At 38.1% G+C, this 18,617-nt stretch overlaps 3 protein-coding genes and 1 long non-coding RNA gene across 6 annotated transcripts; 2 read left to right on the top strand and 2 right to left on the bottom strand.

Annotated features, from left to right (window-relative positions):
* The first annotated feature begins 7 nt into the window (after positions 1–7).
* On the top strand, positions 8–3,344 carry LOC105199085 (serine/threonine-protein phosphatase PGAM5, mitochondrial). 3 transcript variants are annotated; one of them, XM_011166027.3, is made up of 6 exons: positions 8–366; positions 1,285–1,463; positions 2,224–2,438; positions 2,547–2,698; positions 2,780–2,934; positions 3,045–3,344. In XM_011166027.3, exons 1-5 carry the CDS (start codon positions 194–196, stop codon positions 2,928–2,930), a joined length of 870 nt encoding a protein of 289 aa, XP_011164329.1. In that variant the 5' UTR covers positions 8–193; the 3' UTR covers positions 2,931–2,934; positions 3,045–3,344. The 3 variants fall into 3 exon arrangements, with proteins under 3 accessions (XP_011164329.1, XP_025988877.1, XP_025988876.1); XM_026133092.2 differs by having other exon boundaries at positions 2,568–2,698; positions 2,780–3,333; XM_026133091.2 differs by having other exon boundaries at positions 2,780–3,333.
* LOC120359843 lies at positions 267–18,256 on the bottom strand. The gene is made up of 3 exons (XR_005576637.1): positions 17,263–18,256; positions 17,119–17,169; positions 267–382 (listed from the first exon to the last, which is right to left on the bottom strand). It is a non-coding gene; the product is annotated as an uncharacterized LOC120359843 (long non-coding RNA).
* LOC105199086 (nuclear speckle splicing regulatory protein 1) lies at positions 3,324–5,057 on the bottom strand. Its single transcript, XM_011166029.3, has 2 exons — positions 4,751–5,057; positions 3,324–4,667 (listed from the first exon to the last, which is right to left on the bottom strand). The coding sequence occupies exons 1-2, from the start codon at positions 4,762–4,764 to the stop codon at positions 3,518–3,520; spliced, it is 1,164 nt and encodes a 387-aa protein (XP_011164331.1). The 5' UTR covers positions 4,765–5,057; the 3' UTR covers positions 3,324–3,517.
* LOC105199087 (carboxypeptidase D) lies at positions 5,092–15,726 on the top strand. Its single transcript, XM_011166030.3, has 15 exons — positions 5,092–5,744; positions 5,808–6,052; positions 6,776–6,931; positions 7,634–7,809; positions 7,905–8,052; positions 8,158–8,252; positions 10,190–10,689; positions 11,373–11,846; positions 11,945–12,222; positions 12,460–12,634; positions 12,705–13,084; positions 13,167–13,308; positions 13,404–14,886; positions 14,967–15,152; positions 15,252–15,726. Exons 1-15 carry the CDS (start codon positions 5,283–5,285, stop codon positions 15,380–15,382), a joined length of 5,031 nt encoding a protein of 1,676 aa, XP_011164332.2. The 5' UTR covers positions 5,092–5,282; the 3' UTR covers positions 15,383–15,726.
* Positions 18,257–18,617: the final 361 nt, after the last annotated feature.

Raw genomic sequence — 18,617 nt, 5'->3', positions numbered from 1 at the left:
ACAGGAAGCGACGACGGATCCAAGGCGCCGCGTCCCGCAGTGCCCGGAAATGACGAACTGGTCGCGGTGTTAGGTTAGGTTAGGTTAGGTTGCCGTTCCGGCGAGAGAAACGTTCTCGTCAGTTCTCGTTGGTTCTCGTCTCTCTTCTCGTCGATTCATCTAATCGTCCCTGGATATTGTGCGCACGTGAAAAATGCCAGCTGTTTCGCATTTGCACAAGTGGGCCCTTGGACTCGGTGCGGTGAGCGGAGCGATACTGTATTACTACAGCGCGCAAGGACACAGTGACACGAAGCCGTTGCGCGTCCACAACTCGTGGACGACGAATTACGAGCCTTCGGTGAAGTGGGACCACAACTGGGATAGGTGACTCATCTTCTCCCTGTCGAATTCGTTTATTTTCTTTTAACTCGCACGAGAATCTTTTTAAAATGAAAAGTAAACTCAACCGGCAGAATTTCCGCATAAACAAAATGATTTTATGCCTTGAGATATCTTGCATTTTTTTTTTCGAAACTTTAAAAAATATTTTACGCATACTTTATTTCGGATAACTGTTCTTTAAATTTATTTATTTTAATAATCGATCGAATAACTTAAAATATATTTAATCATGATTAATGTAATCAAATACTTAATGAAATTCATTGTCAAACGATTTTATATAATTAATCAATGAAGCCCTTGCTTAACTAACATAATCGATTAAAAATTCATGTTAAGCACAATTACAATTGATTTAATTTTATAGTTATTGAAGTAAATTTAATATTGTTAATTTAAAAAAACAAATCATTAATTTTTCACCAAAAGTTATACTTACAATTTTTACGAACAATTATAAACTTAAAAGAATGTGTTTGTCACATCGAAAAGATATTCAATTTAATATTAATCAATAAATTATATTAATTAATATTAATATTATATTAATTAATATTAATATTATATTAATATTCAGCTATAACTCAGCTATAAATCATTAAAGCGAACGATAAATTTTTTAACTATTTAACAGTAATTTTATTTTCAATCAATCGATCAAATTAATCCCAATGCAACATTTTATTTTAATCGATTTATTTTATTTATTAACAATTTAATTAATATCCAAGATTTATTTTAAAGTAACTAAAAAAATTTTGATCACTAATAATCAAGAATTGAATGTTTAGTGGTTGTAATTATTAATCGACAAATTGATTAATTTTACTCACTACTATTTGATAGTATTGGTAAAAAAGAAAAGAGAAAATATTTACGTTGCGATATTTGCGTTTGCAGACGAGATCCAAAGAGCTTGGTGAAGCCGATGAAGATAAACACTGAGAATGACGAGAACAAGTACAATGAAAAGTTCGAGGCGAAGAAAGCAAAAGCTGTACGACACATACTCATGATTCGCCACGGACAGTATCACACGAATGGAAAGACTGATGCTGAGAGAGTGTTGACCGAACTAGGTATGATGCTTGGCGAGTTTTCTGTACGCCCATCGTTGAAGTAGCACACGATTGTTCCAATTGTTTTCATGCTGTGATTTCTTTTATCTTTCCATCTATATGTATCCTGAAATCTTCCTCTTTGCATAATTCGCAGGAGCACGCGACGTGCTTTCCTTTCTCAATTTTTTTTTAGTTGTTAGCTGTTTAGTTGCTTGTTTGTAAATGAATCGCATTTATTTCGTACTGATGGAGTTTTGTATTTGCATATAGGTCTCAGGTTAAAGCTCCTGGAGGTTCACAATAATTTGTCATCATAACCGGCAAAACCACACAATTTCTGAAGAGAATGTAGTACGAATTCTTCTACTATAGCATTCCCTAGATGTTGCTACTAGGATAATACGCTTTCTATCTACTTACATCTTCCATGATGTCGCACTGTAAGATGGCTAATAAATTATCTTGCGACAAGTACGAGTATGTAATACTTCGTGATACAGCATGCTTTGTTCCATCATCGCATATATCGATAATTAACCAAGTTACGCCCTAAAACTAATATCTCTGAAAGTGTAAACCAATATTCTTTCAGTGCTTGCTGTTATTTCTCTAAAAGGGGTTGCGACTTATGACGCAAATTATTGTGTGCAACTGGGCTTTTTATTTTTATTTATGTTTCTTCACGTTTCCCTAATTTCGTGCTTATTTCATTAAACATTGTCGTGTTACTTATCATATATGTCACTTAAAAAACTATGTCTGCTTTGTTACCATAAAGGCAGGAAACAGGCTGAAGCGACGGGAAAGAGATTAGCGGAATTAAAATTGCCTTATTCACTGATAGTAAAATCTACAATGACACGCGCCCTGGAAACCTCCCAAATTATAGAAAAGAGTCTTATAAATGTGCCAGTTGAGGATGATGGTTTGTTAGTTGAAGGTGCGCCTATACCTCCGGAGCCGCCTATCGGTCACTGGAAGTCCGAGAGATACGTAAGCAGAACATAATTGATCGTTCTGTTTGTGTTATTGAATATATATCGAAAAGATTTTTAAGATTAGAATTCTTACAATGCATAATTCAATTTACTTATATTCCAGTCTTTATATACCTCATTACAGTTTTTCCAAGATGGGCCCAGAATAGAGGCGGCGTTTAGAAAATATTTTCATCGTGCGGAGCCTAGTCAAGAATTCGATTCTTACACCGTGCTTGTGTGCCACGCAAACGTTATCAGATATTTTGTTTGTCGGTAAGATTTTCTCTTTTACATTCATTAATAATATTCCTTCTATATATTGTGCTATATACTTTTCGATTTTTTTTTGTTAAGGGCGTTACAGTTTCCACCGGAAGCATGGCTACGGATATGCTTGAAACATGGAAGCATCACTTGGCTCTCTATCCTTCCGAGTGGTAGAGTTACTCTCTATTGTCTAGGAGATACAGGGCACATGTTACCACAGAATGTAACTTCTAGCTAAAAAAGTGTGTCTTATGTGATACAATATACATATAAATATCATATCAAATGTATGTCGAAACTTCCATAAGCTGTACAAGTCCATTTCATATCATTTTTTTTTTTTTTGTGATAGATTGTTTTTCAACATAGCTTTTAAATTGGATGGAATTGCGTGCAATTGTACAGAGATATACCGAAGAGAACTGAACCATTAAGAATATTTTTAAATAATAAGTATGTAAAGAGAAATGGATATGCACAAAGAAAAAAAAACAATGTTTAAGAAAGTATTATCTTGTGCATCTCATTGTATATATTTTCTTCTTTTAACTCAGCTGTACTTAAATCATAAGACTCATTGTTTGAGCATTTGGGTCGTATGTATGTGCATTTTTATAAATATATCTGCATCTTTTCTAACATCATAAAATAAGTTTTCTCTTTAATTCTCATTATACACATTTTTACAGTTTGAGATTATATCATTTTTTTTGTACAATTTTGTCATGGGAATAAAGTCGATATTAATCGATATAAAAGTGGAACAAAAAGTACAAATATTGACGAGTTGTATAAAAAATTAATATAATCATAAATTAATTACATCTAATTTGCAGCAATCAGTTTCTTTGCTTTCCTTGCATAATACCTTTGTAACGCTGCTTCAAACACTGGACCTACTGTTCTCTTTTCCCAAATGGAAGACCTGTCTTTCTTTTCAACAGGCTTCTCCTTAGTCTCTTCAACTGTTTCACTGTCTGGAGTAATGTTATCCTGAGAGATCTCAGCGTCTTTTACAATTGTATTTTTTTCCTTGTTATCTACAATATTTTCGATTGTGTTCACGTTGTTTTTATCTATTTTTCGTTTCTTTTCCTCTGGTTCTTGTATCTCAGCTTCATCGGCCTCCTTGTCTATTGGCGAAACAACGATTTGATCTTTCTTCATTTCTTCTTTACTCGTCTCCGTTTCAGAATCAGATTCGTACGTTTCTATGGCTCTCTGCCTGTACTGCCTCGACTTCTTAGGCTTTGTGGTCGCTCTTTGTTTTTCCTCTGTTTCACTCACTTTCTTATTCACCGTTTCATTCTCTCCATTTGCGCTGCTTGTGGAAGTTCTCCTTTCTTTCTGCTCGGTACTCTCTTTTTTTGCCTTGCTATCATCTTTATTAGTTCCATCTTTAAAGTCGACGGTCTGTTCATACAAATGACGATAAAATCCTGACATGTCTTGTTGCTTCGTCACGTCGCCGATAGATTCCAATCTATCCATTTTAGCCTCCTCCTCCTCCATCTTCTTAAATTCCTCCAGCTTCGCTCTGTACGCCGAGGTGACAAAACTCTCCTTGTCCGCGTACATTTCGCCCTCGGCTTCGCGTTCCTTCTGCACCATTCTCTCTATCCTATGCTCCTGCTCCCTTTTTCTTCGGCCGGCTGTATTCAGGAGCTTCTGTATATACTTGGACTTCTTCTCTTGCTTGCTCGCGCCGTCCTGGCCTTTGCCGCGCTCCAGATCGTCGTACACCTCATCATACTGGTAGATCGTCGGATCCTCGTTCAGAGCCTTCTGTATATCGAGCTTCGTCTGCTTCTTCATCCTGTTCTTCTCGCCCTCTGCCTTGAGAGCTTTCCTGACCCAGTCGGTACCGTCGTCGTCGTCGGACGCATTGTCGTCCCCGAAAACATTGCTGAGCTTCGGCGCCGTGCTCTGCTGCTGCTGCAGCTGTTGCTTCTTCTTCGGCAAGATCAGACCGAACCTTCAACATCGAAAGAACATCAGTCAGCAAGTAGTTGACAAAGCTCCGTGCGATATCGCGAAAGACGCGATTTCATTACTCACTGTTTATTAGCCATCGCTGATCACCGTCCTTAGAGTCGCAGCAAGATTCCTTCCTAACCTAATCTTCTAACCTAATCTGTCGGTCGGCGTGAGTCACGTTACACAAACACGAGCACCGCGAATTCATAATGAAGATTAATATTTTTAATTTAGCATAGATGAGCCGAGAACGAGATAACGTTCCGCTACATCCACGGTATCCGCGATATATCGCCGCGTTTATCGCTATCAATCGCTGTGGCTATCGCGCATGAACCAACGACCAACAACTTCAACTTCAACGAGCCAACGAGGACGCTCGTTCGCGAAAGGTGACGCCGTTTCCCTCCCCCCGCCCCTCCCTCCTACCACGACACGTCGCCCACTCATTCGACGTGCGGACGTCAGCACTGTGTATATATGTGGAAAACTAAGGGGACAGTCCGTGATATGAGCCTTTGACAGTCTTCCCCGAGGTAGTATAGTCAGGAGGTGTACGAGGTGGCAGCGAGAATACGTCCGAGATCGCACGCGAGATAAAACGACCAGGCAAATGGACGGCGCACGTCGCGGTATCATCCTCGCGCTCGCCTGCGCCGCAATTGGCGCCCTGGTGAACGGCTACGCGCTGAACGTCGCCGAGCAGCCGCGGGACGGTGACTATGTCACCACGTCTTACACGAATTATGAGGACTTGCGACGACTGTTCAACTCGCTGGAGCAACGGTATCCGCACCTGGCGCGAGTCATCTCCATCGGGAAGTCGGTGGAGGGTCGGGACCTGCTAGTCCTCGAGATCTCGGAGAACGTCGGGCACCGCAAACTCGGTGAGCCCATGGTCAAGCTCGTTGCCAACATGCACGGCGACGAGTCCGTGGGCAGGCAATTGCTCATCATTCTCGGTCAATATCTTCTCGATCGTTATGGCAAAGACGATCGCATCACCCGGCTGGTGAACGAAACGGACATCTATCTGATGCCTTCCATGAATCCGGACGGTTTTGAAAATTCAGTGGTAAGTCTCTCGTCGCCGATTCCATCGAGATCATGGGATAATTTGAAACCTCTTGTGTTTCAGGAGGGTAAGTGCGACTCCAAGGATGATTTCTCAGGCAGAGAAAATGCCAATCATGTCGACTTGAATCGGGACTTCCCTGATCAGTTTGACAGAAGACTCAGCCAACTCAGGAAGGGCATTTCCATTCTGAATGGTCGGCAGAAAGAAACAGTGGCCATGATGACTTGGATCGCCAATGAGCCCTTTGTGCTCTCTGGCAATCTTCACGGTGGTGCTGTAGTTGCCAGCTATCCATATGATTCTGGGTATAAATTGTCATTATGATGGCTGTATATTATTAGTCAGGAGTGTGCGGGTACCTGAGGTTCAGGTTTGGGTCAGAATTTTTGTTGGTATTGGGTCAGAACCAGAAAGTTCGTGAAGTTCGGGTACCCGAAATCGAGACAAAATCCCGAAATTTTGTAAATTTTGAGTACTCAAATCTAAAGGGTACTCGGGTCAGAGATCTGAATACTTTATACACTGATGTGAGAAAAAAATTACTAAGCGAAATGCCTTACGTTTATATTGAATTACTAAATTTGAATATTGCCAATAAAATATTTACTTATAGCACATAAGTATTTACTCAATAAAAAATGATAATTAAATTAGTGATCTCTCCTTGTACTAAATAAATATATTTACATTTACGTTCGGGAAAAATTTTATTGCAGCAATATTCAAACAAACAATTATTAAAATTTAATAATTTTTTTCTCACATCAGTGTATAAAGTATCTAGATTTCTGACCGCTGCTTGATTCGAGCACTCGACTCAAAATTCGAGTACTCGGAATTTTTTTGTCTCAATGTTGGGTCCCCAGGATCGGGTCGGTCAGGACCCGACTCGATTTCGGGTCCCGACCCGAAGCTCGGGTATCCGTAATTTCGGGTAGTCGCACACCTCTATTAGTTATATATTATTAAATTGTTCCAGCTTATGTTATTAGAAATTCTATTTTATTATCTGAGATGTGTTTTTTCAGTATCCCAAAAACATGCTGCATAGAGAGTAAAAGTCCGGATGACGACTTATTCAAATATCTCGCCCATGTTTACGCGGACAATCATCCACAAATGCGCAGAGGTGACGCTTGTCCACCAGAGATATTCCCACAAGGCGTTACAAATGGAGCATATTGGTAAGAATGAAGAATGAACATATAGTTTTTAGAGTAACATTTAAGCTGATTGGTTGCAAATATCCATCAAGTAAAGACCAATTCCTAAAGTAATCTTTACAAAACTATTAATTTATTATTTGCAGGAAAACTTAAATATTCGATCAGTTCGTTACATTCAGTTGTGTAGACAACATCACACAAAACAGACATAAACGAACACAGTACTCATCCATTGTAATCTATTTAAACACGACATCCCGAGATGTCGCATAATAAAGAATTCACATGGACTAATCATTCATTGACAATCAATCATGCAGGGACTTAGACTATTCTCGCGGGACAATGAAGAATCAATTATGTACACTCTTATACATAATGACATAACAGGTGACATTATGTATAATTTCTGACATGCGTTTTAAACCGTGCGAATTCTCACGTTCATAATTAAGATAAATTAATCTTAATGTACGGCTGAAGAAGGTCAAGTGAGACCGAAACGTACCGTATCCGCAATTTTGTTAAATTTTAATAAATCATTCAAATAACAACCGTTTTGCTCGTTCATGACTGATAATTATTCGGCGATTTATAACACGAGCATGAAACGATTGTTGTGATTAAATATTCGAATTCTGATTTATTCTTGCAATATTAATTGATTGAATTACGATTAGGATGACACTGTGTCATGAAAGTTTTTAAATTTGTTAATAGGTATGAAGTAATTGGTGGAATGCAGGACTACAATTATGCCCGCTCCAATGCATTTGATATAACGTTCGAGCTGAGTTGCTGTAAATATCCACCTGGTTCAATGATACCAGATCAATGGTTACTAAATAAAGAATCTCTGATTAAATATTTGGAACAAGCGCATATTGGAATAAAAGGTAACGTTTATATATGTATTGTCGTTTTTGTTAATTGTTATTAAATTAATTTTTGAAAAAGGTTTTATGGTATATTCGCTTTTTGATTATTGTAGGTTTTGTACGCGATAAAGATGGTAAACCGATCGAAAAAGCAAATGTTGTTGTGGAAGGAATAAATCATAATGTAACAACTACGGCCAATGGCGAGTATTGGCGCTTACTGCTTCCAGGAACCTATTCGGTTTATGCCATCGCGTGGGGGTACGTAAACGTTATAATTTTTAAACATTAATATACAATATGTTATACTAGGCTGACAAAATTTTTAGTATACTGGTTTCTATTTACATTCTGTTTTCTATCCAGATACGAACCCAGCGATCCAATAAGTGTAACTGTATTAGAAGGTGCACCGACCCAACTTAACTTTACATTAAGCAACAAAGAATTTGAAGAACAAGGTAAAAATGATATAAACTATTCACAAACAGCACTTTTTAACAGATTTCCTGCATTCTACAAGCTGATAATAGACAATTACTATCAGGACTACTAATTTTCAAACATTTAAATTGTCTAACAGTACTATTGTCATATCTATATTGTTTATCTAAGCTCTATCTTTTTGCCTAAAATATTATAAACTGTTACTAACTTACATCATTCATTCGTTTTAACTTATATATTTTGTGTTTGTATTACTATTACAGTTCTTATTATATTAGTAAATAATTTTATTTTTCAATTATTTTATCGAAAAATATTACGTTTTTTTTCTAATTATCAGAAGTTTTCTGTTACTTTTATTTTTGTAAATTTTTTTGTTTTGTTTTAGAGCATTAATGTTGCGAAATTCGGATACGCATCTTTAATAATTTGTGACTGCAGAATCTCTTATTTGTTTCCTGACATATTTCGACATGGCATTCTTTATTATTTAATTCACTTTAAGAAAGGAATCAAACATAAAGACATTATACGTACATATATGCACAAGGTATGGAGAAATGACGAACTGCAAAGAAAAGGAATAAGGATTTTAAATATATATTTTTTAATATATTTTAAATATATATTTTTGTTATAGAGTTACGCGATTAAATATTTTAAGTATATTCCAGTTTGCATTTACATAAGGCATTTATATTTCAATTTATAAATTTATATGTATATTTATTCTCATTATTTGTACTTGCTTTTAATTTTGATATTATTTTATTTTTACTTATTTTTTTATGACATATTATAAATTAATAAAAGAAAGAGACGTTGATCGCGTTTATGGACAGTGTGCAATTATATAAATTCTAACAAAAACAAATAGGGCTGTGCCCTGTCTGCAAATTGGAACATAGTATAGAATATCAACGCGAACGAGGAACAAATTAACCGATCAAACATATCTTTATAAATAATGGCTATCTAACATTATAGACTACTTATATTTTGAATCAGACTGAAATTTTTTACACAGATATACACTGTTATATTTCATAACTTATATTTTCTTTATACGTACATACTCATGAGCACAAAAATCATGAACAATATATTTTTTTTTAATAGAAAATATGTAAAGCGTTGGACACAATTATCAATAGACAATTGTTTTTCATTGTTAATATTTGATAAATTGCAAAATAATATTGGTATTATCAATGTATCAATATGTGTACAAATGTGAACAAAACTTTTAATCTATATAATATTTCAATTATTTATTTTGATGATATTTAATTATATTTGGCTTTTTATTTTCGACAAGACTGCTGAAAAGATTTGGCTGGAATTCTATAAATGATGTTTGAGAGTAAAACCAATATGCGTGACAATACAAAACGATTTTGTCAAATTTTATTTAGTACAAAGCAACTACAAGTATGCAAAACGAGGGGCAAAATGAAATGGATGTACTGTGTTTTACATGTACCATGTGAGATACATAGTACTGCCAATACTCTCATTCTATTGTATCGGGAACTATACTAATAAATGTAGATCTTTATGTGAGGGCACGCCAGTGCCGAATATATCGTAATCTGTATAACAATGTATGTTCTAATATTTTCCTTACAAGCATGTATTGTTCAAAACTAGAAATAAAAACCTTGTTTTCGTCTTGAACAATGAGTAACTTACTCAATAATTATCCTTTTCCTCTTCAATGTCATATGTTATTTTTATACACGTCTGATTATGTTGTCTCATCCTTTTCGTTTTCTCTGTACCTTGTGTTTTGTAACATCTCCATCTCTCGTTTTGCTTTATTTAATTGTGAACTTAGATCTGTTGCAATTATATGTCGACGCATTTCAACGTCCACGAACGATGATTGTTTCTCTGGAAACCTTGCGTGTGATTTTGACGACAATCATGATTGTGTATTCGTTCGATACAGGAGAAGATACAGTGCTCGAGGTGGTAAAACCAGTCAACGAGTACGGTTTTTACCACACCGTGGAGTTCAAGCATCACAACTACGTTTCGATGGAGAGAGATCTGAAGGAGCTGAGCACGAGTTATCCCAATATCACGAGACTCTACAGCATAGGGTCTTCCGTGCAGGGCCGTGAACTGTACGTTATCGAGATCACGAAGAATCCTGGCGTTCACAGTCCCGACAAACCGGAGATGAAGTACGTTGGGAATATGCATGGAAACGAAGTAGTCGGCAGGGAAATGCTGTTGTTATTAGTGAGATATCTGTGCGAGAACTACGGCACCGACGAGAGAGTTACGAGGATAGTGGAGACCGTCAGGCTTCACGTGATGCCAAGCATGAACCCTGACGGGTATGAGATCTCCAAGGAAGGCGACGTCTATGGGGTAAAAGGCAGAGCAAATGCAAAGGGTGTAGACCTCAACAGAAACTTTCCTGATCATTATGAAGTCAACGATGTACGTTTTCCTGATATATTTTCTCACATTTACATCGCACGTATATATTCAGCGATGTATTTTTAATCTCGTTATTTCAATATATTCATTTGGAATGGTACTTTAGAGAGGAAAGAGCAACATGTATAATGCATCAATCCTTTCACGCTCGTATTAATAAAACAATGAGTAATTTAAAGCCGTAAACGAGCTATTTTTTGGTTTTGCGAATTACAATTTATTCTTACGGTCAAGACAAAATTTGCAGAACGTTTCGGACGTACTTGTTCCTCTTCAGCCGCATTAATTTACATTTCTTTTAAATTAACTTACTTGTCATACTTTTTACAAATATTAATTTCCACATGAGCCTGTCTATGTAGGCGTATTATTATGAACAGAAATCAACATAGATAATGTGCGCTCATGTAGAAATTGATATTTGTAAAAAGTATGACAAGTAAAATTGCCTTAAAAGAAAGGTAAATTAATGCGGCTGAGAAAGGACAAGTACGTCAAGAACGTTCTGCAAATTTTGTCTTGACTGTAAGAATAAAATAAATTGTAATTCGCAAAACCAAAAAATAGCTCGTTTATGACTTTAAATTACCCAATGTGTAATACAATTTAACTTCCTGCGTTTAACGATCCGTTAAACGATGCGCAGTAAAAACAGATCGCGCTCACTCAATTACATATTTCAGTTAAATCGACATCAGGAACCCGAGACCAAGGCGGTGATGAATTGGATAGCGAGAATCCCGTTTGTACTCTCCGCTAATCTTCACGGAGGTGCGTTAGTCGCGAATTATCCTTATGACGATGGACCAGAGAACCTGGCGACTAACGTCGCGAATCCAAGCCCTGACAACGACGTCTTCCGGATGCTGGCGTTGACATACTCCAACGCTCATCCTCACATGCACCTCGGTCAGCCGTGTCCGCCGATATTTAACGGTCACGGTTCAAAGACGGTCCTTGAGGAAAGTTTCCCGGAAGGTATAACGAACGGCGCCGCCTGGTACTCCGTGCCTGGCGGTATGCAGGATTATAATTACCTGCACAGCAACGACTTCGAGATCACCTTGGAAATCGGATGTACGAAGTATCCGAACGCCACCGACTTGCCGAATTATTGGTTGGAAAACAGGGAACCCCTTCTGCGTTTTATCGAAATGGTACAGACTCGTTTGTGGGAACGAATAGTCGAAGAAATACTCGCGAGCCTAGCGACCAATTTTAACGCGATAATCCTGTTCACATATTTTTTCCACAGTCTCGAAAAGGTATACATGGCATGATCACTTCGTCCATCGGCACTCCTATACCCCATGCGAAGATCTCGGTTGAGGGCATAAAGCACGATATTTATTCTGCCGAGAGGGGCGATTATTGGCGATTACTGGTACCAGGACGATATAACGTAACTGTCAGCGCGGTGGGATATGAAACACTCACGCAGAAAGTCGTCGTACCATCGTACGTTGCCGAAAATGCCGGGGATGGAGAAGTAATTCTGGACTTTACGTTAATGCGTGACGATCCTCTGCATTGGTATGATTGTTTAATTACAAATTCAAAATGTATTCTACGATCTAACCGCGAGATGCTACATTTTTCGAAATATGTTTCTTGCTCGATTCTTTCTCACGAAGATAATTCGAGGCGATTTTAATGGAAGAACACGACACTGCATGTTTATTCAAGTAGTTATATCTTATCATTTAATATAAGTTTCCTGGAATGTAAATACACTAAGAGAATTAATTACTTATATAAATATTTACATAGGTCATCCGCATATGATTTTGGACTAAGAGTAAATTTACAGAATGGTTATTTAAAACATCCTGACTTGAGCGCTAGACTCAGTCAGTTGGAAACTCATCAACCTGACACCGCAGAATTCATAGCCGGTGATTCGTTGATCAGTATGGCCTTTCATTCATTGAAAATCACTCATAATGTGAGTTTGAACGACAATACATGCCCATTGCATGTTTCTAGGTTTAATTTAAAATTGCGCTTTCTTCCAGATGGGATCACCCGATGAAAATAAATTTCGCATTGGATTTGTGGGAGGACTGTTTGCTTCCCAGCCGGCGGGTAGGGAAATTCTACTACGTTTAGCGATGCATATCCTTAAGGGAAATCAAATTGGTGACCCGCCTATCCAGAGACTACTGGATAATGTTATGCTGCACTTTATTCCTGGCGTCGATCCAGGATTTGATAACATAAAAGAGAGTGAGGATTGCAATCCCGTAGTCAAGGATGAAGTAGGAGAGAAGCTGTTGTCAGACAACACTGATACATCTCAACAAATAGACAGAGTTGCGGATGCGTTTAAGAAATTGTTACAGACTGAAAATTACGATGCCATTGTGATATTGGGCGGTGGTGCTTCACACATCAGGTAGCGTAATGTGTAATAATTTAGAAACGTAATTCGCGAAGAAATTTAGTTATGGTGTTTCTTATCAATTTTTATCTTTCAGTTATTCAAATGACGATCTGAACACATTTAAAACGCTCGCTGACGCTTACGAGTATTCGAGACACAACGAGATATGCAGTCAGTCGAACAATAATACTCAACGTTTGACGAATTTCATACAGCACATTTACGGCACGCCAGTAGTAGGCATAATTTCTTTTCTTCACACGTTTAAATATTTTTTTTTTTTACTCATTGTATTATATGTTCTAAATATTATTTTTATTTGTCTGTACAGATGAGCATAAGTCTGTCGTGTTGCAAGTACCCACCCGCCGACTCTATTCCCATCATTTGGCGCGAGAATCTTCAACCGCTTATGGAACTTGTGGTGAGTCTCGCGAGCGGGATCCGCGCGACGATAACGGATCAACAAGGCGCTCCGCTTCGACAAGCCACCGTCAAGATCGGAGGAAGAAGCTACGGCGTGTCACCCAACATGGCTTACTTCAAAATGATATTGGCACCCGGCAAATACACGTTAACGATTTCCTGCGAGGGATACGTCACGCAGGTGTTGAAAGTTCCTGTGCAACGACAAGGCATAACGAACATTGATGTCAAGATGTTACAGAAGAACACGACGCTCGACGATCAACGCGAGAAATCATCCAAGAAGCTACGCTTCAACCGCGCTTTGATCGACCTGAACGCGAAATATCCGCAGCAGACGACTCTTCATACCATCGGAAAAACCGCGGAGGGTAGTGAAATAATGTGTTTAAAGATTAGCTCTAATAACAACCTAAAACAGACGGGGCGACCCGCCATCGTTTTCTCGGCCGGCATCTTACGGTCGGAACCAGTGACCGCCGAAGTACTCTTGCATTTCGCCTCGTACCTCTTGGATAATTATAAACAAGACGCTATAATCGCGAGTTACGTAGATGATTTCTCCATATACGTGGCCCCGGAATTCTCGTACGATCCCAACGAGAATCTCACCATTTGCTCGCCGCAGCTAGAAGGCTTGCAATTTCCGATTCACGAGAAGCTGCATGGGGAAGCGGCCACGATCGCGACCTGGCTTAAAAATATGAACGCTGTGCTAGCCGTGAATCTCAACAGCGGCTCGCGACATATCGAAATCCCGTTCGGTCGCGATTATGGTAAGATACATGATCGGAAGTACGAAAGCGACGATGAAGATGTACTGCGACACTTGGCGTCGGTGTACGCCGACGCGAGGGCGGACGTGCTGTCCCCGAGTACGACATGTGAACGGAGTTCTAACATCGGCGACAATAGTGTGATACACGCGGCGATGGGAATTGGTGGAAAAAGAGGTCATTCCTTGATAGATTACGCCTACTTCAACACGAGCACCTTGATGATGGACGTGTATGTCACTTGCTGCACCACCGATAATTCAATCGTCGTGTGGCAGGAGAACAAAGCTAGCCTATTAGCCTGTATAGAGGAGATGAAGAAAGGCGTGAGAGGATATATCACCAACGAGGAGGACGAACCGATTGAGGACGTTGTTTTATCTTACGATAGATCACCACATTCGATTAAAAATGGTAGGTCGGGTTTCTACTCGGTCTTATTATCGCCCGGGAATCACAATATAACGGCCAGGGTGTCCGGATATCATGCGGAAACCAAACTCATCTCCACGCTCTCGTTTGAAGCAAAGAGATCTTTAAGATTGATGTTCAAGCTCGTCCGCGACGACAGTGTCATGGGAATGCCTAGACTAGTATTTATTATGATAACTGGTAAGTCAGTCGCGAAATATCTATAATAAAGTTGAAAATAATAAAAATTTATAATACGAAAATTTATAATTCGATTGTAGGTATAGTATGTTTCGTCAGCGTGTTGTGCTGCATGTGTATTTACGCAAAGTGTCGATCTTCGGAAGAGTATTCGGAGCAAAACAGAAAGGGATACGCGTTCAGTTTGCTGAAAGACGGCAGTAGCTTATTCGACGACGATGAGAAGGAAATTGAGATATTTCGAAGACCGCAATTGTATCAAGACGGTAATATATCAAAAGAATTTAACATTCAGTTGAGAAATCATAAAAATAATCTCCTAAATCTCGTTATGCATATCCTGATTTCTGCTTGTTGTGATCTAGGATATCCGTCAAACGACAACGAAGTTACCAGGCCATATTTCGATGACGACAATAGTTCCGAAGACGGCAGCGACTTGGAATTTATTCGACCCGAACCGGAATGGATGGATACAATACCGAGGCAGACGTGATAGTGAATGTTTTTGTATGATATACAAAGCCGATATACGACTGCAAAATGCACGCTGTAAATTTAGTGGATTTTGTATAATTTAAGCAACTCTCCGGCGAGAGAGGAGCAATATTTGAGAGATAGAAGCAATTTTAAAGTACTGAAATTTACAAAAGTGAGAATTAGGGTCCAAGTTTGGAACATGTACTTATATTTTTGCTGCATTTTTTTTAGAAGAGATCTCGTTATATTCTAATGATATTTTCTAATCATTTTTGTAAATGTATCGTGTTAAAGTTGAAGGAGCAGTTGTAGAACATTATGTAAGAAATTTTATATAAATATGTAAACGTTAGAAAATTATATGAGGGTTTTAAACAATACATAAGAAAAACAAAGAGAAACTTTTAGAATTGTTAACTTTCATAAAAGTAGAGATAGAAGAAAAAATATCACTATATTCACGAGATTATCATATATATATATATATATATATATATATATATATATATATATATGTATGTAGGTATGTATGTATGTATCATATTAAGAAAATTATACGTAATCATTACATTAAAACCAAACATGAATGTTAAAACAATATGTAAAACATTCAACAACCTGTTTTTACTTTAATATTGCTAGGATTTATTTGTATATGATAAATTTTTCTTATTTATGTTTTAAACCGCACAACAACTTTAATTTAATTATGTCAATGCTGAAATCTAAGAAAGAGAAAAGTGTTTTTTCATTTTTACTTATCTGAAGTAATGTAAAAAACAAGCATAACTTTTCTAACCTACTTAGAATTCATCATTATATTATCACATTTACAGTAGACCAGATAAGCAAACAAATATAATTTAGAGCTAATCCTTAATTTGTGCAAAGATGCTTCCTTTTATTAGTCATTCCAATGTACTAAGAAATAATGTTTGGTATTTACAACTAGCAGTCTTTTGGTACTTACAAGATTAAGAAAATTAGAGCAATAAGTTGAAACTGTAAAGGATCAAGTCTTAGACTTCCACAAGATTTTTAAACAAATTGTTTGGTTAACCCACATACACCAATAGAGGTACATAGAAATTTTTATGTGGGTATGTAAATATATCAGAAAATTTTACATCAAAATTTAATACAAGAAAAGTACTCATCATTTGGAATATTAACTTTTATGTAGTGTACATGTAAATCAATTATGTACAGGCCTGACTATGAATTCATAATTGATAAGAGTTAGTTATATTCCTATGATAATGCACGCCATAATTTTTAATATAGTTAAATAGTTCCTTTGAGAAATTTTTGCAATTGTGTAAAATGCGCAGTGAAATGATCTTGTGTTCTCTTTTATCATACAAAGTTATGTAAATTGTAATTCCATGTACATACAACGAATCATAAATTTCGTCCGTACTATAGTCAAGAAGACATGAAAATATAATGCTGTGTTCCAGTTACCAAGAGTTTCAGCTTTTTTTGATAATGCTCCATTTTTTAATTTTAAAGTAACAAAACACGCGATTAGTTTCAACCTTTAATAGCTAAAATTAATTATACATTCTTAATTTATCTATTTTCTCCATTTTTTATCTCATATAGACGATTGATTTATAAATGATTTCGACCCAACTCTGATTAGCTTAACCAATAATTAACTTATTATCAAGCAACATTCGCACTATTTCATTAAAATTATTTTTTCAGCATATATACATTATTTTAATAAAAAATAAATTCATTACTCACAGACTCGATGCGCAACAGCGGAGTTATATCTGCCACGTAGCTCCGTTGATTCTATAACATAAATATAAAAGTCGATTAAAACAGTGCTCGAATGAATCAATATATTATTTTAAACAACTTTATAATTTATTTTCTAAAACTTACCGCAAAGTTGCTCCACCGGTGCCCGATGCCTTCCCTCTAAGCCTTTCTTCCCCAGACTGTTTGGATTGTCAATTCCATCGACGTAACACTGTGTATTCACGAAAACGCGGGCCGTCGTCGTTTCGAGTCCACTCACACTTGAACTCACCAATGCTCCGAAGAAGCTCTAACGGAGGCTTCGTCGTCGTTTCACATCCCCTCGTCGCACGCTCGCAAGGCAACACTCGCGAAAACGCGATCGAGCTCATTGTTATAATACGACACTCGCGATTAAATACCGCCGAAACGAAATGACCGATGCCTTATGGCGTTCCTTCGCTGAAATGCCGAGACATTTGAACATCGGCAACTTCACACCGACGCCGTACGCGGGTACAACGCGAGTCGAGTCAACAACCGATCGAATTTAGCAAATCGTCCAGAAATATATTTGAGATCACTTGCAACGATATGATACAGCACCAGCAATTAAACAACCGTTATTGTCCCTTTCAATACTTTATTCGACACGATCCGCGTACTCCGTTACATATAAAGCATGTGATTCGACTCACGTATTACTCCGCGCTCTCGGCGTCAATCCAGACTCTCAAATTCGTTATCAATAAAACCTTAATTTAATATTGCGATCTTTCTCTCGTTTCAATCCCAGTAGAGAGAATATATTATACATAAATTACGCGAGACATCTATTATGTGACGAAGAATCAACGCTTCGGAACTCGTACGGAACGACGAAGATGCGAGTTCGCACTGTTCGCACTGTTCGCAGTTCTCACGAACATCCGACACTCCACGGCACTCTCCACAGTCTCCACGACACACTTGCTCGCGTCAAAAACTCATACGGGACGACGAGAATGCGAGTTGAAATGCGCCGCGATACGCTGCGACCTTGCGTCGTCCTGTCTCATCGACCGACCGTTACCGTCCGAATGATACTGCGCAGGCTGCGCAGCGACATGACTACGTAGCAGTCACGTGACTCCCACCACTACGCAGCGTGGTGGGAGTCACGTGGCTCAAGCGATAATGGCCGGTCGGCGCCGTCGGCGGTCAATCAGTCGGATAGGTAGAACGGCGTAAGGTCGTAGCGCGTTGCGGCGCATTTCAACTCGCATCCTCGTCGTCTCGTACGAGCTTTTGACGCGAGTAAGTGTTTCGAGAGTGCCGTGGAGTGTCGGATGTTTGTGAGAACTGCGAACAGTACGAACTCGCATCTTCGTCGTTCCGTACGAGTTCCGAGGCGTTGGTCCTTCGTCACGTAGTAGATGTTTCGCGTGATTTACGTATAATATATTCTCTGTATTGGGATTGAAACGAGGGGAGGATCGAGACTGCCGTAGAGTCGAAAG

This window comes from Solenopsis invicta, chromosome 2 (assembly GCF_016802725.1).
Source record: "Solenopsis invicta isolate M01_SB chromosome 2, UNIL_Sinv_3.0, whole genome shotgun sequence".
Lineage (NCBI taxonomy): Eukaryota > Metazoa > Arthropoda > Insecta > Hymenoptera > Formicidae > Solenopsis > Solenopsis invicta.
The sequence above is the reverse complement of the archived record's forward strand: the minus strand, read 5'-3'. Positions and strand labels throughout refer to the sequence as shown.

Excerpts from the sequence above, each read along its gene's own strand:
- LOC105199087 (XM_011166030.3), top strand. The coding sequence starts at position 5,283 with ATGGACGGCGCACGTCGCGGTATCATCCTCGCGCTCGCCTGCGCCGCA. Across the intron at positions 8,053-8,157 it reads GTTTATGCCATCGCGTGGGG|ATACGAACCCAGCGATCCAA; the intron begins GTACGTAAACGT and ends TTTTCTATCCAG. Across the intron at positions 11,847-11,944 it reads TTCTGCGTTTTATCGAAATG|TCTCGAAAAGGTATACATGG; the intron begins GTACAGACTCGT and ends TTTTTTCCACAG.
- LOC105199085 (XM_011166027.3), top strand. The coding sequence starts at position 194 with ATGCCAGCTGTTTCGCATTTGCACAAGTGGGCCCTTGGACTCGGTGCG. Across the intron at positions 1,464-2,223 it reads GAGAGTGTTGACCGAACTAG|GCAGGAAACAGGCTGAAGCG; the intron begins GTATGATGCTTG and ends GTTACCATAAAG. Across the intron at positions 2,439-2,546 it reads ACTGGAAGTCCGAGAGATAC|TCTTTATATACCTCATTACA; the intron begins GTAAGCAGAACA and ends CTTATATTCCAG.